Source organism: Propithecus coquereli, unplaced genomic scaffold, assembly GCF_000956105.1.
Source record: "Propithecus coquereli isolate 6110/MARCELLA unplaced genomic scaffold, Pcoq_1.0 Scaffold232, whole genome shotgun sequence".
NCBI lineage: Eukaryota > Metazoa > Chordata > Mammalia > Primates > Indriidae > Propithecus > Propithecus coquereli.
The window spans coordinates 2,572,357-2,595,506 of record NW_012147864.1 but is presented as its reverse complement, the minus strand read 5'-3'; the positions used below and the strand labels follow the sequence as shown (position 1 = coordinate 2,595,506).

General features: G+C 40.1%; 1 protein-coding gene across 2 annotated transcripts in view; it reads left to right on the top strand.

Annotated features, from left to right (window-relative positions):
- The window catches only part of PRDM5 (PR domain containing 5), a 134,579-nt gene that overhangs the window by 41,679 nt on the left and 69,750 nt on the right, over positions 1-23,150 (top strand). Inside the window, exons 3-8 of one of the 2 annotated variants that reach the window (XM_012645373.1) lie at positions 8,082-8,204; positions 17,097-17,265; positions 20,094-20,268; positions 21,714-21,806; positions 22,067-22,192; positions 22,266-22,318. In XM_012645373.1, coding sequence (XP_012500827.1) covers positions 8,082-8,204; positions 17,097-17,265; positions 20,094-20,268; positions 21,714-21,806; positions 22,067-22,192; positions 22,266-22,318 — 739 coding nt within the window. The remainder of the gene's footprint in view (positions 1-8,081; positions 8,205-17,096; positions 17,266-20,093; positions 20,269-21,713; positions 21,807-22,066; positions 22,193-22,265; positions 22,319-23,150) is intronic. The other variant, XM_012645374.1, reaches the window with a different exon arrangement.

The window sequence follows — 23,150 nt, the reverse complement described above, 5'->3', positions numbered from 1 at the left end:
ATACTGTCTTTTTCAGATATTAGATACCAACTCTATTCATATTCAAGGCTTCTAAATCAATACTTCCTACTCTTATCTTTTATTCTCTCCTGAGGTCTGTTTTTTAATTCCAAAAAGACCTTCCTTTTTATATGTGAAAATTACCGAGGTGAATGCAGGGCTGTCTCCTCCTGTTTACTGTTCCTTTCAGACAGGCATGCCCTTTGTAATTTTCCCTTTAGTATCAAGGAGACTGAACTCTAAGTCTCACCCAGGCTCACAATTTTGTAGATTTATAACTCTTTCCTTGGCTTGTGCCTCACATCAATATCATAAACAGATTATACCCAGGTGTCAATTTTGTGGTTATCCATTAGTTTTCATTTTTATAGCTCTTACCTCTTTCCAGAGCCTTATCAATTCACATCTATATCACTGTAATAGCCTGTTTAGTTCTTTTATCTTGCACAAAATTTTCCCTCCCCACTCAACCCATCCTGCGTATTAGTTTAGTTGGTTATCTATTGCTTGTTCCTTCCTCTTTTGTAGTTGAATCAAGATGTTGGCAGAATTTCCACTCTTCCTCCACGCAGTGGGGCATTATTACTGAGAAGCTGACCCCTACAGGGTTGGGTCCTGATTAGTCTTAGCCACTGAAATTTTTGTTAGATGAAGGACAAAATATCCTAACCTATACAGTCACCATTTATGTCTTGTTTTTTTCTCTGATTTTGCTGCTGCAACCACCATCAAATTTGCGACCTATCATCCTTTACTAACAGTGTCTTCCCAACCAAGTTTACCAATAGCATTCGTCCTGCCTCCTCTGCACAAAATGGCGAAGTAATGCTGCCGTCCTTCCATTGGTATAATTTTCTCTACAGTGCAGTCATATTTTGCAGGGTTTAGGTTCTGAAACCAGTTCATAAGGCAATCATCTCTTATAATTAAAATCACTCCTGGTTGTTCTTCTTGTTCTTCCTTATTTGATCACTAGATGAAGGAGCTGATTTGTTTGTGGGCCCTGAAAAGTAATGGTTTTTACTCTTTCAATTTATTTTCATTCTTTGATTTTTCTCGTTTCTTTTTCTCATAGGTCATAGTAGTCCTTTGTATGTTGGATTCTGTCACTTGTTAAGAGAGCTTCGACAAATTTGTGTGTGTCCATAAGACGAAAGGCAGAATGGTGAAGGAACTTACAATCACATCATATGAGGAAAGAGTTATTTGTCTCGCAGAAGAGAAAACATAGAGAAGGAAGGATTTCTGCCTTCAGAAATTTGAAGAGCTATATGGGAAAGAAAACTTAAAACTCCTTGAGAGGGCAGAGTTGGAGTTCATGGCAGTGGGTCCCAGAGCATCATGTTTTAATTTGGGATAAGAAAGAGTGTCAGTACAGCTGAAATGACGTCTGGGTTTGCTCCTACCTCTTGATGTTCAAGCAGAGGCTATTTGAATATGTATTTGGATTTGAATAGTAGTGTTACGGTTTCTTTCATGTTTGTTCCTTGAAACAGTTGACATGGCAGAAAAATGGTGAATACGTTCTCAGCTGTGCCACCAAAAGCAGAAAGTTTGGCTTTAGGGTGTTTGTTAGCCACTGTGGGCCCCCAGTTTCCTTGTTTTGCGAATACCTTGTGATTGCAGGATACTCATTGATACAAAGAACCGTCACACATCTTATATTCCATTTGATGCTCTCAGTTTTCGTGAGGTCACAGTGCAGAGACTATTATCCCTATTTTAGAAGTCAAGAGATAACAGCCAGCTCACTGAGAAGAAGCGACTCACCCAAACTGATACAGTCAGAGCCTTGGGTAACACCTGGGTTTCTGATTCTAAGTTTAGCATTTTTACCACTCCAGAACGCTTTTCTGAGGTTCCTTTCTGTTTCAAATATTTAGGGAACTAAATATTTGTCACAAAAAGAGGCTTTGCTTTTCTCATCAGTCCTTTTAAATTAAGAATTAATTTTGTGTGTATTATGTTCTGGATGATGTTACTTAGTTAAGAGATAAGGATGAAGAGCATCTCCTTTCCTGTATGAAGCTGAGGATTCCATGGGTCAGGATTATCAGATAGTAATTGGGGGATGCAGAAAAAGGGGGAGTAGAGGGAGTTATAAGCACATAAAATATAATGGTGTGTGTGTGTGTGTCTGTGTGTGTTTATAAACACCAAAGCAAGCAATAAGTTTAGGTAGAATCCTTTGAACAATCGGTGGGGGAAAACCCATGCCCTTTTCTTGGAAACGATAAATCACTAAAATTTCCTAGCGATGATCTTTGCTGATTTCTGAAAGTGTGTCTTTCTGTTTAAATCTAACTGTGTGCTGTCAGAATTGATTACTCTACTTGAGCACATTTTCTTTTTTATGCTCCTAAAGATATCCTGAAGTCTGGTTAATTAAACACTGAAGGCAAGGCATATGGCCTTACTTCAATTAAAACAATTGCAGAAAGAATGCCTGTAACTTAAATACAAAAATATGATGACATTTTATACTCTAAAGGCATCCATACTCTAAATTTTACTGCTTAAAACTACCTTCTTTGTAAAGCCCGTTGAAAGACAGGAAAATATATTTTCCTTAACCAATAAATCATGCAACAAAACACATTGTAACTTCTCATGAAGGACATTATTGCTATCTTTTTTGGAACTGGCTATATTTTACTATCAGTACATTTTTTCATATGTTAAATAAAATTCTATTTATCAGTTATATTTCCCACTTTTGGGGGGAGATACGGCTGACGAGCTTTTCCCTTGGAATGTATGTAGCACGTGAAAAATTCCTCAGGCATTTGATGTGACTGAAGGAAAATAACGGAATAAGTAATGATGTAGACCCTTCTCCTTTGAAAATTAACCATCCAAATATAAAGGAGCTTCTCTGTCTATAGTTAGCCCCATTTAACAAAGAAAATATTTAAGATTAGGGAAAGAAGACTTGTATTGACTACATGTTTCCACTTTTTTCTTTCACTTACATGTTAGCATTTTCTGCAGTTGAGCTGCTTTTTTTGTGATTTCCTTTGTCCTTTTCTGGGTGGGAAGACAAAATCAACTGTGGTTTGTATTCAGTGCTGCTAATCTTTAGTGTGGAAAAAGGTACAGATACATGGTGGCCTTGACCAGCACATTCTTTCTCTTGGACACTTGAAAAGTGATGTCAGTAACATTCAAAAGAGGATAGAACCTGCCAAGCTCCTATAGGGGGATAATTTTCATTAAATATAAAGTGGCAAAATCATTAGATATGAGCAACTATACTGAAGCATGAAGATTTTCATGAGGGTTTCTTTTTCTTTCCTGCTTTAGCTAACCTTTTTGTGTAACTGGCGTAGGAAGCCTGTGCAAAGCAAACATTCGGAATTGAGATGGTTTTTAGTACAACATGAGAATGTTGACTTCATTCTCAGGTATGCAGAAGACAGTTCTAAGTAGGACAGTAATCAATACACTTCCTTTCCATGAAAATTCAAATAAGATAAGGTGGCATTTGGAAAACTAGTTTTGACAGGAAAAAAATATGCTTTGGCTGCAAAAGTTAGTGAGATGCTTCAATATGGTTCTAAGAGGAATTGTCAGTCTTCTTTATTCCTTAGACTTTAAAAATGTTCCATTTATTACCTTGGGTTTCGTATCAAATTGAAATAGATAAGTGGAGCTTTAATAATGGCCGTCTGTCTGGAGATGTTTTGGTTTGGCATCGTTGGAAAGAGGAAAGATGTATAGATTATTTTTGGATGTCTCTTTCAGATGATGTGTCAGTGAGGAAAATGCTGTGGTTAGGATGGGAAGACAAAAGTCACGTCCACAGGTGATCTAACAGCTTTGGTGAAACGTGTAAGACTGGGAGGGTGGAATGAGGAAGTGACCAGGCACAGGAAAGTTGGAGAAAGCTGGTGGGCTGCACAGAGCAAAGACTGTGCAGGAACTTAAACGCTGTTTGGGTAAAGGTGCTTGGAATAAAATGGGCAGTGATTCTGTTAATGAACAAAGAAAGTTATTTCAAATATGAATACATAGGCAGCATATAGTATACTGTCGAATGTGATAGTGTTCTTATGAGAATATAAGTGATTATAAATCAGTATGTAAGTTTGCATGTATTGAAAGTAATACATTTCAGAAGAATTTTAGTATAAAATTAAATTGTGCATTTCTCTTAAGATGGGGTATTGTGTGACAAGGGACTAGCCAGAAAGTGCATACATCTAATGGACTGAGAAGGAAAATAGGTTGCTAATGCTGAGGGATTAGACGTAGTTGGAGCTAAAGGGCCTGAGAAAAAGCTGAAATACATGAAGAACGAACAATGCCCCTGGTAAAAATTCAAATGTGCTCCCTATAATAAGCCACAGAGAAATCTTTGTCATGTTTCACATCTTTGAAGAAAGAATTCCAAATGTCAGACACATCTGATACATATTGTGCTTAATCCGGGTAACAAACGTATTGACTAAGAAGTGCCGTGAACTAGCTTCTCTAAGCAGCGCTGGCCTCTCAAACTGAGATATGCCGTGAGCAAACTATTGGTGTTTCCCTCCGTAAAGTTAGTCAGGTTGTGTGGATTTCAGCAACAGTTGTAAGTTTTAAATATCAGTTCTTCTGAGAAAATTTTTTCTGTCAAGTAGCTAGTGGCCTTGCTACCTGCTGTGCTGAATTTAGCTGTTTGTCAGTATAAACAGTTTAAACAGCATAAACTATAGCTATGAGGTACTTGAAAGGAAGGACTTTATACCCAAACATTTTAAATGATTTGTTTCCTCTGCCAAAAGAACCGTGAACTGGTATCCAGTTTGGAGGGGAGAGGCATAGGGTTTGCTTTCTGTCTGTCGTGGCAGTGTTGCAGGGTGTTCTTGGCGTTCCCTGGTGGGCAGCGAGGGTCCTGGGTCGGGGGTAAGCTAGGGCTGTGTTCAGGCACCTCCTAAAGCAGATCCTCTTGGTGTGAGTTTGTTATTTAGTGAGAAGTGTTACAAATTCCCATAGCTTCATGCATGAGCATGTATAAATAAGAGGTATTTATAGTCATCAGTTCCTTTTTCAGCAATTATAATACAGAAAATTAAATTCCTCCTTCCCAGTAAGGGTCTGGTATTTTGTAAGAGAGATTTTTAAAGGATTATTGGGGATCCTTGGGTATTTAACAAAACAGGAGTCGTTTGAGAAGCATGGCAGTATGTCAGATAGTAGGAACAAGCTAACTGTATTATTTCCTGGACAAGTGTATGCTAGAATCTTCAAATATCAGTTTTTGCAGTCTATGTAGCAGATGTTTTTTATAGCAGATTTTTGAGTAAAAATAACTGTATGCCCAAAGTCCCTGCATGATCTGCCAGGCCAGTCTGTCTGATCTCAATTCCATCACTTTCTCTACTTCTTCTCTTCCAACACCACGACCTTCCTACTGTTCTCTGAGCACACCTAACTCATTTCCCCAAGCTCAAGGCCTACCCTCTTGCCTTTCACTGCTGCTCCGTCTGCCTGGGAGCACTCTTTCCCAGCCTCTACTGGTCCGTTCCCTCCCTTCCTGTAGAACTTTTCTCAGGCCACCTCATCAGAGATAGAGGCCTTCTCCAGGACTCCATTTTCTCCTACTTTGCTTTAACTGTTTCATACTGCTCATCATGACATGACGTTATAGTCTGTGTTTCTTTACTTTTAAGTGCTGTGAGGTCAGGGGCTTTGTCTTGTTACCTGAAAGATTCGTGGTGCCTTAAGCAGTTAAGGACTCAATAATTATTTGTTGAATGAATGAATGATTGTCGAAATGTATCATGAAAATACATACCTTATTGGACTTGTTTTTTATTTTATAAAATAAAATTTTGGAAATCTGGAATTTGTTTCCCACTACCCAAGTCTAGAAAGGTGAATTTGTAGCCTTTATCTTTGTATCACTTGCTGTTAAAGATCTAGAGTGCTAATCACTTACTCCTCTCCCTTCCTCTCTTGGATTCTAATTAAATTTTAGGTCATTAAATATGAAATGTCCTATTTCAAATCAAATGTGTAGTTTATTATATCTCAAACAAGAAGCAGTGCATTTAATCAAAGTATGTGTCTAAACCATCAACACGGTTTTGCCATCTTAACCATAGCTTGTTTATGCCAGCAGCCAAGAAGCCTGGAGAGCCAGTGGCATTGAAATCGTGAAAAGCATCTTCCACAGCTTGTTGAGAATTGAATATTTTTCTTTGCAAGAAGTGGTGCAAAGCCTGGAAGAAGTGGTGGTCAGTTGGTGCAAGGTCTGGTGAATACAGTGGATAACAGAGAGTTTCCAAGTCCAGCTGCTATAGTTTGAGCAGCGTTGTTTATGCAACATGTGGTTAAGAATTGTCTTGCAAGAGGATTGGCCTGTCTCTATTGACCAATCTTGGCTGCTTAATCACAAGCATCCTCATCATTTCATCCATCTGGTTGCAGTAGACATCACAATAATGGATTGACCAGGTTTCATGAAGCTTTAGTGGATAATACCAGCGCTGGATCACTAAACAGACACCATTTGCTTTTTTTGATGAATACTCGGTTTTGGACTGTGTTTCAGCACTTCATCTTTATCCAACCACTGTGCCGAACGCTTGCAATTGTCAAAAAGAATCCATTTTTCATCACATGTAACAATACGATGTAGAAATGGTTCACCTTTATGTTGTGACAGCAAAGAAAGGCAAGCTTCAAGATGATTTCTCTTCTGATGCTGGTTTAATTCATGGGGAACCATCTATCCAGCTTCTTTACCTTGCCCATTTGTTTCAAATGGTCTGAAATGGTTGGAATAGTAGCGTCAAACCTTGCTGCTAATTCACGTGTAGGTTGAGATGGATTTGCTTCCACTACAGCTTTCAGCTCATCGTTATCTACCTTAGTCTCAGGTCACCCATATGGCTCATTTTCAAGATTAAAATCACCAAAATGGAATTTCTCAAACCATCTACGTGCTGTGTGTTCATTAGCCACATCCTTTGCAAACACTTGCTTGATATTTTGAGCTGCCTGCACTGCACTGGTTCCATGACAGAACTCATATTCGAAAATAACATGAATTTTTGTCTTATCTGTGGTTTCACAAAAATTGCTCTAAAAAAAATGTGAAAGATAATCACAAGCCAAACCATACATTTGAAAGACTGAGGATGTACCTTCACAATAAAAATAAAACAAGACGTGTCAAAGTGAACTGTCAGAGATATCAACTGTCAAACTTAAGAAAATTGGACATTTCATACTTAATAACCTAAATATAAACATGAAATGAAAGTTGAATGGAAATTGGTATATATGTTGTATAAGTACTGCATGCTAACCACTGGGGCTTCTAAATTAGTATATATGTTTTATAAAACTGGGCAAGTGCCCAGTAACCCATAATGCAGGGGTTTTAGAGAAGTTACTTGGATTCAGGAATGTCCAATGGACTACCTGTTCCTTTGGCAGTTACCCCTCCCTGCAGTTGAATGTAAAGTCTGACCAGTGAAGTCTTATGGCCTAAGACCAAAAAGAGAGAGCCCGCTGTTTTCAGCAGTCCATGAACAAGCCATGAAAAGACAAAATGGAACTGTTTCATTCATCTATTAGTAAAGAATGTGAAATTGTATCCCATTGGATGTCAGATTCCCACTGGTTAGATTAGCAAGTTTTCCCTTTATGAAGATGATTCAGTAAGCAGGTGAGGAGAGAAACCGAAGTGTTAATAATTGCTCTACTTCCACCCCCCACAATTGAGAAACAAGCAGCACTAGCCTCCTCTATGGAGAAAAGGAGAAGGGTTGCAATTATGATTTATCTCCTGAACAATTAAGATTGCAACACATATATTAAAATATACGTACAGAGAGAAATAATTCTGCCTAGAGAACAGCTATATTTCTGAGAGGTGATTGCAATTGTGAGTCATCTATATATTTGCCACATGAAATACTAGGCTCTATTTGTACATATGTTTAAAGGAAGAATGCATGTTAATCTGGCATGTAACACCTGTCAATAGAAAAGGTATGTACTTATGAAAAAAATATGTCCTATCCTTGATATGTTTAGTATGGCTTATACTGCCTTCAGATGTAAACTCCGGGACTTTTATGTTTCAGGTTCGTGGGAGTAAGGGAGAAGTTTTGTACATTTTGGATGCTACCAACCCACGGCACTCCAACTGGCTTCGTTTTGTTCATGAGGCACCGTCTCAGGAGCAGAAGAACTTGGCTGCCATTCAGGTGAGCTTATTTGCTTCTTTGTACTATGCACTGTGAGGGGGAATGAATTAATATATAACTCTACTCCCTGTTTTAAATTTATTTCCCAATGACCTGCTTCAAATAACAGTAACTGCCTCATAAAAGCAGAGAAATCTCATCTAGTCAGCATGTGCAGGAAAGGGCGAGCCTCATTGTAAACTAACACCAGGTCGCTCACTTCATGAGAATTCTTGAGGGAATGAATTTCATAGTCTGATGTTGACCTTGGCAGATCTTGATTTCAAGTACTTTTATTTCATTCTGTGAATGTTTATTGATATTATTTTTGGTTTGAAAGTTAATTTGGTTCTTAGTACTATACTCTGTGTTATGGTGTTAGTCAGGGGCTTTTCAGAGAAATAGAACCAATAGGGGAGATACATATATATATGTATATGTGTGTGTGTAATAGATATATATGTAATAAAAATATATATGTAATAATATTTATGCAATAAATATATAAAATTGGCTCATATGATCATGGAGGCTATTGAGCCCCAAATTGACAGAGCTGATATACCAGTTTAAGTCCGAAGGCCTGAAGGGCAGGAGGAGCCGGCGTTCCACTTGTAAGGCTACCAGGCAGGGTGATTCTCTCTTACTTGAAGGTGGGTCAGCCCTTTGTCCTATTCTGGCCTTTAATATATTGGATGAAGCCCACCCACATGATGGAGGGTGATGTAGTTTATTCCATTCCCCAGATTTAGATATTAATCTCATCCAAAAACACTCTCACAGAAATACCTGGAATAATGTTAGACCAACTATCTGGCACCCTGGGGCCCAGTCAGGTTGACTGGTGGGAACCATGTTTTATTGAATTCTGTCTGCCTGTGTCCTAGTGTACTGCTGCACAAAACGTTAGGCTCTGATACAAACCATGGTTGAACTTAGGTGATCCTTCAGTGGAACTTAAGGTAAGAAGGGAAAAAGATTCAGTTTTTAGAGTGACCCAATAATTAAAATGCATTGATCAGTTGACTAAGAGCATAAGGAAACGTTGAGTTCTGGCAAAGAATTTACTGATCAAATGAGAAAGCTCAGCCTCTTGAATCCTAAATTGCAGATCAGGGAGTAAAGCTATGGTTGGCAGAAGCAAGAAGGGAAGGGAAAAGAATGAGGAACTAACAGTATTGGAATATCTACCATGTGTCCTGTTCTAGAAGCTTCATATGCATCTGGTCATTTATTTGTAGAAATTCTTAATAGTTTGATAATTTGTTGAGTATTATACTGATTTCATTCAATTCTGAGTATAAAATCAATAGTGACATGAGGAACAATGCAAGAATTAAGTTTTAAAGTATTCAGAAAACACAGTCATCTAGAATATTCTGTTTCCTAATCTAACTAATGTTTTTTCAGTACAAATAAGTATTAAATGATCAGTGTGGTTACTGTCTGTTTGTACTGATACGTGCACGATGACTTCTCTCAAACAGCTGAGGTGGGGCGGAAAATAGGACCTTTGCAGCTAGAGATATTCAAGCTACTTTTCAGATCTTTCATTATTATTCATCCAACCACATATTTAAGCTGTTTTTTTTTTTTTTACATGTAGACATTATTTCCAATTATTTTTGTATTTTTTTCATGGCTTCCTGAGGCAAACTCATCCCATGGGTTCTTTGGTTATGTCATGATTTTAATTTACAGACTCAGTTTAATTGTCAGTATTACTGTTATCAAAATTGCCTATAGAACCATGAATTTATTTTAAGCAAACCCATTGTTTTGGTAGGTTTTCCATCATTGTTTGTAAAGAGGGTTATTTAAAATAGATTTTTTTTGTTTATGTTTAAATAATGATTTTAAGCTTTCCTCAAATTCCTCTAGTTTCAGAAACTTCTTCCTATTGCCTATTACATGTATAGAATCAGTATCTCTCTTCTTTTGCCTAAACTTTCAAGGTATTATGTGCTTAGCTTTGAGTTTTGCCTCAGACTCCCTCAGATAATCCCTGTTGAAGAGTCCCCTTCACTGTACATCTTGCTTATAATGACATGTTTAGTGAATGAAAAACTGTCAGTACATCAACAGGTGTTTATCTTTTGCTGTCCACATTTGCTGCTCCACTGTGCCCTGTCTTTTACCATGTTGTAGGCACTCACACTTCTCTCATTTTTAGTGATCACATTTTCTGAGGACTTACAGAATTTTCATGTTCATTTGGTGCATTCAATACAGTACTTTTCTTCCTTTATTTCAACTGTTTTTTTCTTTGAAAGAGAATAGCAAATTTACAGAAAATGAAAGTTGCAACTTTGGTACTTACTCAGAGACATTCTCAATGACTTAACGAGGGTAAGGTAGGGATGGAATTAGAATAGGACTTACGTAACTAGAGGCTCTGTGAAATTTCACGCTTGAATTTAATTAGGATCTTAGTTTGTTCAGAGGCCCCTGTGAAAGGTTTTTGGTGCAGAAGCAATGACAGTGGCTTTAATTTCTTTTAATTCTTTTTTACACTTTCTTAATGGGGGGGGCGGTTTGAGTACACTGTTACCAATAGGGATCTGTGCCAGCTCCCTTGAGGTAACACCTCTGGTATTTGAACAGTAGCTAGTGCAGCAGATTGCTGAGGGTTCACAGTCACATCTGAGCTAGGGCAGAGAGCATAATAGTTGGGTCACATGGCTGAAAGAAATGTCAGCCTTCTAATGGTGGGAATGATCTCCTGAGGATTGCATTCCAGAAACACTGAGTCGGTAAGAGAAAATCATAATGTTTCCTGCATAACATTATGAATCTCTTGCATTCCAAATTGCATCTGAAATTTGGGGTATTCAGGAAATTTTTTATTTGAGCTGTATGTCCCAGGAGTGGAATAAATGAGAAACGTTTGTGGCTATGTGGCTTGCTTGGTGGAAAACATCAATACTTGGTCCAACTTTTTTGAACAAGGGATTACAAAGTTGAGGTCTGTTTTGGCAGAGGATTGAAACTCCTTCTTGAAGACTTGATTGCATTTCTAGTTTTGCAATTTATTTGATTTTGTAAAATTTGCTTTGGAAATGATTTAAGTATCTGAATTATCAAAGAAGGATCTAGTAAGCAAACAGTTTTTCCCACATGCACACTTTTCAAAATAATCATTTGAACTGTATGTTCAGACTTCTGGAAAGTTTCCAGCTATGACTGGAAAATCCTAAATGTGAAAGATGTAGCTTAAAATGAACCTAAACATTCTTAAGCTCCATAAGAAATGAGTGATTCTTATTGAATGTTAATTTTGTTACACTAAAAGAAAAAATGTATATATAGTATTTGAAAAAAATATTTGAACTAATTAGTGTTTTGCAGGCTTTTAAAAATTTCTGATTTTTTGAGAGACTATTTGTTAAAATCAGTATTATGCTATTTACAGTTGAAATTTTGAATTATTTGAAAATTTCAGAAATAGAGTGTTACATGTCATGTTCTTAAGAACAGATTTGCAGACATGTCTTCCCTGGGACTGTTTACCATATATTATCAACATAAGTGATATCAACATAAGTCGTGGCTACTGGGCTAAGGGCTGTATCTGTCAGTATGCCATGCCTCTGTCCTTCAAGGTACAGGCTCTCTTCCCTAGGTATTACCGTGGTCTGAGGGTCAGCTTTAGACACAAATTCAACAAGAACCAGTACTGTCTGCAACTCTGCAGTCAAAGGGCTGGAACTCTGCTTGTTGCTCCAAGTAAGCTCCCCACCTCGCCAGAGTGGGTGTCTGGGCTACCCCTGGTCATGAGCTGGTTCTCCATGACCTCAGCCCTGCTGCTATGGGATATGTGGTGCATACTAGCACTTTAGACTGCCCAGTTATGGCTTCACAGGCCTGAAGGGCGGCATACACAGCCGCCAGCTGCTTTTCCACCAAGGAATAGAGCTCTTGAGGGCTCTTCCAAGTCTGGGACCAAAACCCAATAGGGACCCGCGGCTTATGCTGACGTTGCCACAAACCCCAGCCCATCCTGCTTGAGTCAACTGTCACATTGAGGTCAAACGGCTGTGAGCGGTCTACTAGTTGTAGCATCTGGGCCTGTGCAACAGCCCTCTTGGCTGCCATAAAAGAGGCCTCTGGCTCCAGGGACCAGTCCCACTGTGGCCCCTTTTTACACAATGAATGCAATGGCTGTAACAATTGCGGCAAGTGGGGAATGAATATACGCCAGTACCCCAAAAGCCCCACAAACACTTGTAATTGCATTACTGTAGTGACTCTGTGGAAGGCTTGAATCTTATCTTATCTATAACCACCTCGGGGATTGCTTTTGCCTTACCTGGCCAGACAGCACCCGAGAATCTGACTGACAAGCCAGGTCCCTGGATCTTGGAGCCGTTCCCCGCCCAACCCCATTGTTCCAATGAGGTTCGAAGACTGGTGGTGGCTTCTTCTAGATCCATAAGGGAATCAGAGGTTAACATTATATCATGAATATAATGAAACAAAAACACTGAGAATGGCTGACTCCATGTGGCCAAATCCTGTGCCACCAAACCATGACGTATGGTTGGGCTGTGGAGGTAACTTTGTGGTAACACCACAGACGTCCACTGTTGTCCTCCCCACATGAAGGCAAACTGGCCTTGACTGTCCATAGCTACGTCTATGGAGAGAAAGGCATTGGCCAGGTTCACTACGTAGTGGTACTGTCCAAGCACCGAAGTCAGTTGATCCATCAGATCCAGTATAGACGGTACTGCGGCATGCAGTGGGGGAGTCACTTTATTCAGCTCCTGGTAGTCTACTGTCATTCCCCAAGTTCCATCTGGTTTCTTAACTGGCCAAACAGGAGAGTTGAATGGACTGTGAGCGGGGTACACTATGCTTGCCTTTTCCAGCTGCAATATGGTTTGTGAAATTTCTTTGTGTTCCCCCCACCGCCGGGCAAACGATACTGTCGGATGTGTACCACACAATGAGGTGTAGGCAGAACCTGCGGCAGGTGATGGGGGTGGCCACCTGCAGAGGTGGTTGGGGTTAGGCCATGCAGAATGTCAACACCCAGAATATATTCCTTCACGGGGGACACATACGCATTGTTAGGCCTGGGGACCAAATGCCCTACCCCCAGTGGAATAGTCACTTGCTTAACTTCGGCAGTTTGCCCACCATCTATGTAGGCTGTCTGCCCAGCAAACCGCTCAGGGTTTCCATAGATTAGGGAGCAGTCAGCTCCCGTGTCCACCAAGGCCAAAACCCGCTGCACATTCATAGGGGACCAATGAATAGCAAGTTCCACATGTGGCCTCCGGTCATCCGGGATCTCCTCTAAGCAGGTGCCTTGGCCTCACCCCTAGTCTATATTAAAGAGGGGGGTTTCAGCCATAAAATCCTACAGCTGCACCTTCCGGGTCTCTCTGGCGGGCGTCTCAGCTCCCCACCTTTTGGGTGCTTTCATGAACCGCTGGTGGGGAGCCAGCTGATTCCACACAGCCAGCAATGCCTCGTTAGGCTGTTTATCTGTCTTTTCTTTATCTACTCCTGCTAGTAGGAGGTGTAGCCACATGTGGGTTTGAGACACCTTCTGGGCCCCTGTACTGCTTTCTTCTGCAGGGGGCCCTGAGCTCGTGGGCCCTTGTGGCTCCTTGTAGCATATGCACTCGTCCCTTCCCCACTTTCTACTCTTTGGCATCTCCCAGTGCTGCCGCGGCAGTGGTGACCTCACGTATCCGCTTCCCCACATAGCGGGTGAGCACAGCTGCCAGCCAGCCACAGAACCCGGGGAGCCACGGCTGAGATTAGGTCGCGCATGCGTGTAGTGAAGCGCCCCGCGTCAGCTCCACCAGGTAGCTATTGTAAAAATAGCTTGGCGCCTTCCCAACTCCTGAAGAATCTGATTTAAGTCCCTGTATGAAGTCCACATACGCACAGTTTCGGGTAGTTCTCCGGCGTCATCCCATACTGTGCGGGCGGCAGCCATGAACCATTCAAGCAAGGAGCAGGCGCCCTCGCCACGGGGACCACATGTCGGTAGCCTCTGCCGCAGGAAAGGACGTATAGTCACGGATGCCAATTGCTCCATCTCCCTTGGGGAGCACAGGACGCTGTCCCTCCCTTCATCCCATAAGCACAGGCAAGCAGGGTTTCCCCAGGACGCCGTCTGCTCTGTTTCCTCAGCTCCCTGAGGGTGTGGGCAGAGTGGGAGAGATGCTCCGTTACTGTAGGGCGCCTGCGCCACCCCGCCCCCCATGGGCTGCGCATGCTCCACTCTCTGCTTTCCGATTAGGCGGGCTCTCTGCAGAGGCGCCTCGCCCTCAGTCTCCTGCACACTTGCGGTTTCGTCAGCGTCCAAGGTCGGACTGCTCCTTAATTCTTTCTCCAACTCCTGCAGGTGGACTTCCACATTTTCCTCTGTCTCTTGTAACTCCCCTACCTGGGCTTCCCGCCGCAGGGTGTCCTCATGCTGCTCCCGGAGGGCTGTGAGGAAGAACCAGCCCACCCGACCAGCGCTGCTCGCTCCCCAGGCTGCAGCGACTCTTCCAAGGCCTTCAAGGCCTTTTCCAGGGCAGCAGGGGTACATTCCACATGCTCTCACCCCGTAGAAGGGGCCCACGACATGAGGACATGAGGACGGCTGCCACTGGCTGCCACAAGCCCGTAGGAGGCCACATGTCCTCCCCTACTGGGGTGGAGGGGACACTTACCCCTCCGGATCCTGCCAGACTACTGCCAAGTGTGAGGAGGAAGCTCTGTGGCTAGCTTGTGCTCTGGCGCAGGCTTTGGACATTGGAAGAAAAGGTGAGTGTCAGCGGGCAGGTGAGACGTGCTCTTTATTGTGGGAGGGGGGATACAGCAGTGGTGAGAAACATGGCCGAAAACATGGCGACTGCTTATATATGGCTCAGAACAATAGTGGCAACGTGTCGCGGGAAAGCTCGATCACATGGGTTCACACAGGAGATGACACCTCGGTTACGTGACTGCTGACTCATGCCTGCCCGGAAGGCTGGCTTCGGGGCGGGGCCGGAAAAACACTGCGGCAGCCATCTTAGTTTGGGCTAAGAAACCTGTTTCCTGTACAAATGCCATTTCCCTCATACTCTCCCAACCTCAGAGTGATGTGAACTAAAATAAAATCTTAAGGCTCACCCCTCACAGGCTGACTGAATGGACCCCCTTGTGGCCAAGGGGATATCGTTAAACTAAATTGCCTGCCAGGAGGAGGGAGGTCAGACATGCCTCATCAAGCCCCCCTCTCTTCTTGGGGGCATCCTTTGTAACCTATTAATAGGCATAAGGGTATGCAAGACAAACTTGAATATCCTCAATTTACACAACAAATGTATGCCTGTTGGCTTGTCTCTGATTAACAGCTCCTTATCATAAAACATTTCAAGCCTTTAGACAAAGCTTCATGTATTTAACCAATTACAAGTCAAAGAATCTTTAAACCCACCTGTAACCTGTAAGCCCCTTCCCCCCCTTGGAGATGTCCCACCTTTGGGGACCAAACCAATGCATGCCTTCCACGTATTGATTTATGACTTTACCTGTAAGCCCTGTCTCCCTGAAATATATAAAACCAAACTGTAACCCAGCCACGCTGAATCCACTTGCTGAGGGCTTCTTGGGTGTGACTCCGGGTCATGGTCCTCAAATTTGGCTCAGAATAAATCTCTTTAAAATTATTTTGCAGACTTTGGCTTCTTTTCCATTGACAGTGATGACTGTGTAAACAATTTGATGCACACCTTTCCAGTTTTCATGCGCGGTCTGTGTGCGTACATGCATGCACACCTGTACATCCATTACACATGCCTCTTCCTCCCTCTCTTGCCTCTTCCCCTTTGTGCTCTCCTCCTCTGTAGCCTAAATCTGGGACACTGCCAGAGGAAAGAAGACTTTTTGAGTTTCACTCGTGGGTGGAGCATATTTTCTAAGCCCAGCACGAAGCTTCAGTAAATCCAGGCTGTGGTTTGCTTCCCTTTATCTTCCACAGCCCAACCAGGAACCTTCCTGGAACAAACCCTTGGAGATGTAAAGGAAAGCAAGTCTGGTACTTTGTCCCGGGTTGCCCAGCCTGGCAGCTTCAGTTCTGGCTTCCCTGGTGATTGGCCCAAGGCCCAGTGGGGCTTTTTATGCCAGTTGATTCCAAGTGTGAAGTTTCTCTGCGATTTCCTTGGAAAGGTGGTTCTTCTTCTCAACATTCCTCTTCTGTGTCTGTGATTGGTTGAGGTTTCCTCTGCATTGGTTATCTATCATTTCAACCACGTCTTCTATGATTTTCTAAAAAGTTTTGATATGTTGATGGTGGATCTGGTGTTTTTGTTTTTTTTCCCTTCTCATCTCTCATTTCGGTGGTATTTAGGAGGCAAAAAAGGTGAGGTACATGTGACAGCTTAGTCAACACCTTGAACTCACCAGATGGCTAGTCTTTTTTTCTATTTTTTTGATACAGCTTTTTGTACATTCTTTCAGGGAAAGGATTTGTTTGCAATTCCTCTGAAACTTGAAAAATTTTTTTTCTTTCAGTTTTGCATTTAATGTAAATCATAATAAAATCATTGCTAGCTCATTGCTTTCTGTCTGGATTTATAAATGACACCATTGCTTGACAAACTGCATTTATAGGCCTCCACAAGGTGTTATTTGTATAAGGCCAATTAATGATGCAAAATTTACTTAAAAATTTGACATAATTATCCATATTTCATATGTGTATACATATAAATGCCACTATTTTCTCATATATTTGTATTTTATTTGCCAGGTGACAATATTGCCACTTTCCTTTTTCAGCATCCAGATTAATTGGAGATATAAAAAAAGTGTAATAGTAATTTTTCATGGGCACATGATACTCAGAGTATCTTAAAATGATTTCATAATCACTATCAGAAACAAATGAATCGTTCAGCTTTTTAAAAAATTTTGTTTCAGGAAGGGGAAAACATTTTCTATTTGGCAGTTGAAGACATAGAAACAGACACAGAACTTCTGATTGGTTACCTGGACAGCGACATGGAGGCTGATGAGGAAGACCAGCACATTCTGACAGTCATCAAAGAAGGGGAAGCTGAAAATTCTGAATCTACAGCTGGCAGAAAAGGTATTACATCTTTCATTGGTGATCTGAGAGAACAAAGGTTGTAGAAGCAATGTAGTTTGAACTGTGGTTGAATTATAGTTGCATTGTAATATGGTGGTCTCAGAGTGAGTTTTTGTCAAAACTATTCTCAGAGGGTATCCAGCTGTGTGGGCTCATCTTTCTTACAGTAGGAAAAGAACGCTGGGGGTGGGTGATGGGTGTGCCCTGCAGAACTGCCAAGGTCAGGGGCACGCAGCATTGTTGGGGCAGCTCCTGGCTCTCGCTGCTCTTGCTGGTACATTGGGGTAACAAGTAGTGAGGATTTTTGTACTCTTGCCATTGCTCTGCCACTTACCAGTCTTGAAACACTGGGCAAGTCGCTAATTCCCTGAGACATTACTTTCTCTTCTGCACGTGGGAAAAGGTGAGGTCAGGTGCACAGGAAGGCCCTGCTGGATCCTCGGGCATTGATTCCTGGAGGTAGGTTCTGGGTTGATCTCTTGTTTGAGATCTTTTGGGAATCTGGAGCTTCTGGGAATCTCTTCCTATTCTTATCATAGGCCTGTGGGATTGCTCGGTTTTCCTAGTTTGATGACCAAAACCAGTGACCATAGTCAGTGACCATAGTCAGAGCCAACTAAATCAGTCCTACAATCCAGGAGATAGATGTCACTGCTTGTCAACTTCTGGGGAATAATTAATTATTGGGACTCATTTCTATTATGCTGTGTTTTACTCCTGAGGGAAGTTTGAGGGGGTTATATGAATGCTGTTCTAGGTATTCACATTTTGTAATAGGCTGTATCTTAGTCCATTTGGGCCATTATCATCAAATACCTTAGGCTGAATACTTTGTAAGCAACAGAAATTTATCGCTCATAGTCCTGGAGCCCGGAAAGTCCGAGATCAAGGTGCCAGCAGGTTTGGTGTCTGGGGAGGGCCTATTGCTCATTAGATGTCACTTTGTAGCTGTGTCCTCATGTGAAAGAAGGGGCATACGAGCTCCCTTTTTTATAAGGGCACTAATCCCACCCATGAGGACAGAACACTCATAACCTAATCCCCTCCTAAAGGCCCACCTCTTAATACTATTCCACTGGAAATTAGGTTTCAACATGAATTTTGGGGATACATGAACTTTTAAACCATAGCAGGCTGATACTTACTGTATAGCATTTTTCCATTCTGTATAGCAAAGCCACTTCAGAAGTGACACTGGTTTCATTAGTCACAGTGGTAGTAATGCTTTCCACGTGAATTTTCTATTCTAACTGTACTCATCAGCTGAGTGTGAACTAAAATAAAATCTTAAGGCTCAACCCCCACCAACTGACTGAATGGACCTCCTCTTGGCCACGGGGATATCCTTAAACTAAGTTGCCTGCCATGAGGAGGGAGGTCAGACATGCCTCATCATGCCCCTGACCCTTCCTGGAGACATCCTTTGTAACCCATTAACAGGCCTAAGGGTATGCAAGACAAACCTGTAGATTCTCAATTTACACAACAAATGTGTCTGGTGGCTTGTCTCTGATTAACAGACCTTGTTATCTTAAAACATTCCAAGCCTTTAGACAAAGCTTCATGTCTTTAGCTAATTGCAAATCAAAGAATCTTTAAACCCACCTATAACCTGTAAGCCCCCCTGCTTTGAGATAGCCCACCTTTTCGGGCCAAACCAATGTATGCCTCCCACGTATTGATTTATGACTTTCCCTGAATTTATTTTCTGTTACCCCAGGGCTAGTTATTATTATGTCCATTATTTTGATTTCAAAATAAGTCTCCTACTTATCTATTACTGACCTGCTTTCTGGTTTAGCTATGAAAATGTCAGTTTTCATTATCTTTATAAAAAAACCAATAGAAACCAAAACAAAATTTTTTTTAAATGTATGAACCAAGTACTTAACTTTGTTGGTATTTTGATTTTAGAATTCTTAGTGTCTTGTTTAGAAAAGCAAAGAGACTAAACAAAAACTCAGCAAAAGAAGCAAAGGAGCCACCCAAATGTCTAACAATGTAAAGTTTAGTTAAATAAATTATGGTACTTTAAGTTTAAAAAAAAGAACCCAAAACATTTGACTTGAAAAGATGATAAATGGGAAAAAAAGAGCAACATGTAAAATTGCATATTTAGAATGATCGTAAATGTACCTGTTCCTAGATTGCATATAATATATATGCCCTAAAGATAAGTCAGGCTTGGAAATATAGTATAGCAGTTGTCTCTTCAAGATGGGATTAGTGTTGTTTTTAATTTTCTTCATATTTTCTGTGTTTTCTAAATCTAATTTTATTTGATAATCAGAAAAAAATGTGTGTAATTTACATAGCATTCTGAGAAATTTAGGCAGAAGTTTATCAGTCCACATGGGACGGTAGAGTCTCACTCACTATACCTGTTGTAACCAAGGTTGTTTTTATGACCTTGATTTTTTTTCACTTATGTGTGGGTTTCTCCTTGATAATTCAACATAGTATGGCTTGCTTGGATTTTTCTCCTTGTGAAGGGTAAGGTGAGCTAAAAATGACCCATTGCAGGGAAAACTTTGGTTTTGTATTTTAACATTTGTTAATAACTCTGGGAAGTTAACATTATAGAATAAGTTAAATATTGAATTTGATTTTGTATTAATTTGGTGAAAACACAAGTAAAAATACTTAAAAAATAATGTATTTCTCTCTAGTAACACTTCCTGTTTTCTGGACAATACTATTAACATTCACAGAGATAATAAGAATTTATGTATGTGGTACCATTAAGCACATTAATTTTGATTTTAAAATGAGAGTGAAACTGAGCAGTTCTTGGCTGTGAGCAAATGTCTTTCCTTATGAATGTGCAGATCACCCTGGCAGTAAAGAGGACTGTGCCTGTCCTCATTGCGAGTCAAGTTTTACCAGTGAGGACATTCTTGCTGAGCACCTTCAGACGTTGCACCACAAGCCCACAGAGGAGAAAGAATTTAAGTGCAAGAACTGTGGGAAGAAATTCCCAGTTAAGCAGGCTTTGCAAAGACAGTGCGTATATTAAAGAATGTCTGTAATATTATAAGCTAACACTTTATTAAACTACTTCATTTGGCTTGACTTATAGTTTCTAACCCATGTGTGTGCACGTGTATGTGTGTGCACATATGTTTGTGTGTGTTTGAGTGACAGAGAAATTAAGCCTTTTACATTATCATTGTCATTAACTCATGTATGTTGATATTGGAAATATTCTGGTCATCAATTCTAACAAGTACATATTGTTTGTGCTAATTAATCTTTGTTCATTTAATAGCTTGCCGTTAAGTATCAAGCTTATTGGTTTAATCTGAAATTCAGATATACTTAATTTAGCTAATCTTTTGGGGTGACAGATCAAGTTTTAGTTGTCTAAGTTTTATATTTCCTCTGGAATCTGTTAAAGAAAAGTTTAAGAAATGGAGAGAGTTCAGAGTATAAAGAATTTGTGGACATTTTGGGAAGCACTGTTTATTTGACAGCAACTTTGGAGGAATAATTTAAAGATGAATAGATACAGGATATGACAACATGATGAATTAATGATCCCATGCATTACTCTGTGCCTTTATTATTTTAACAATTTGTAATTACAATATAAAATTTATCCTTTTATTTAAATATTTTATAGGATCATGAATTATTAAATGTGAGAAAGTGGGTACATGTGTTTGTAAAATGTTATTTTTATTATACTACAGGTTTTTTATTTTAATTAGATAATTGAATTTAAGTAATTTAAAAGCATGTTTATATATTCAATGCCACTGTAGACTATCATTTTTTTGAAACCAGTTAATTCCAATATGAAAGTCATATAAATGACATTATCCCACGCCATCAATATGCATCTTTCTCTCTTCTCTTATGTATTCCCTTCCCCTCATTTACTTTCTTTTTCCAAACTTCTATTTTTTTTTAACAGAATGTCACGTTACATATGAGCAAGAAATCTTTAACATAGGTTTAATGTTATGTTTTTTTGTTTCATTAAAGTAAAATTTGAAATATGCTATATTTCATATTAAGATTATTTCCATGTATTATATGTATGAGCTTTTACTTATAAAATTTGAGATGAAAAATTTCTGCTTAAAACTTCAGCTTAATGTTTAAAACATCAAAACTTTTATAATAGCAATAGGTTACATATTTAGAGATTCTTTTACAGGTTCTTAAAAAAACAAGGGCTATATACTTTTAAATAGTCTTTAAGTTGCATTCTAGTCAGCTTTTATTGCAGTTAGTGTTGTATATTTATACAAAACTTAACCTTTGCCAAGCTGGGACTTATAGTTAAATAAGGTACTACTAAAATTTTTAAAAGGTGAAAAAGACAGAATGAAAAGAGGGATTATGAATGTGACTTTATTCAGAGTTGGCATATTCTTATACATTTTTGTCTTAGATTTCCAGTTTTTGTTTCTCTCTCTCTTTTTTTTCCTATTTCCCCTTAGTGTTCTTCAGTGCACAGCGAAAAGCAGTCTGAAGAATTCTTCGCGAGGTTTTCAGTGCTCTGTTTGCAATTCTTCCTTCAGTTCAGCATTGAGGTTTTGTGTCTGAGTTATCAGATGACTGTCGTATGGCTGTGGGTCATTTTTTGCATGCATGCTTTCATGCTTATTAGTCATTCAGTATCACATGGCTTCAGAATTTAAAGGCTTTTCCTCTTACCTGCAGAGGTAATGCATGGAATGATCCCGAGACTCTACAGGGAGCATGTATTACCAAAGCTTGCTGCGAGGTTTGAATTTTGTAGGTATGTCTTCACCATTTCTTCTCCCTGTTCCCCTTGCCGGTTGTCTTGTAGTTTTGAGCAGCATCAGGAGACTTGCCGGGGGGATGCCAGGTTCGTGTGCAAGGCCGGCAGCTGCGGGAAGAGGCTGAAGAGCAAGGATGCCCTGAAAAGGCACCAGGAAAATGTCCACACTGGTGAGGAGTCATTGGGGTGTCATTTTTCAAGGGGCTTCCTTTCCCCAGGCCGCAGTGATCTGTTTTTAATTCTCACTCCCGAGGAGAGAGCTGGCTTTTCCAGTGTGCTTCACACAGATGTGTGGCTCTGGCAGTGGATTTTTTTCTTTCACTGAAAACTATTTCTTTCTTAAGTTGATTTCAGCAGCATTTGTCATTTTTCCCCTCTCTGAATTATTCATAACTATAAACCTTAGCTAGAGTCTAGTTATGCTTGGTGTAAGTAGATATGCTTTGTCAGGTGCATTAAGAATTAATATTTTTTAAACAACAATTTTAACGTTTTAGCATATGAAATTTATAAATTGTTAAAATTGATGATTGTAGATATATTTTGAAACCATTAAGTGACACCCTTCTGCCTTAATATTTTTACACTAAAATCTGATTTTTTTAATGCTTAAAGTTCTCGTATATTAGAGAAAATCCCTAACTACATTTTGGCACAGAAATTGAATACATTTGGGTTAATTAAACAAACACTATATGAGTTCCTTCTAATGGCTAGCTAAACAGTAAACAAATATAAAATTTGACTGTCACTTAGATATTTATCTGCTCAGCACACAATAGACAGGCAGTAAACGTACTTGGGTTTGGGGACGGTATGTGCTGCACCGAGTTGAAGGGGTAGCTGTGTTTCAGGGTTGACTTTTTACCTCCTCAGGCCTCCTGAAAGGAGGTTCGCGCGGAACTCTGCATGATGTTCTGCGCATATCCTTTTCTCACGTGTTTACTTTTGCCCTCGGCGCTGGGAAGTGGATAGAAATGTGTCTCTGGATATGGAGGAAAGTGGATTTCTTTTCTCCCTTCTTATTTATTCTCATATTTAGGTGAGAAGGACAATCTGTACCCAGTATCTGTATCCTATCTTTGTTCATTGTCCAAAAAGTACCTACTTTAACAACACTAATAATATTAAT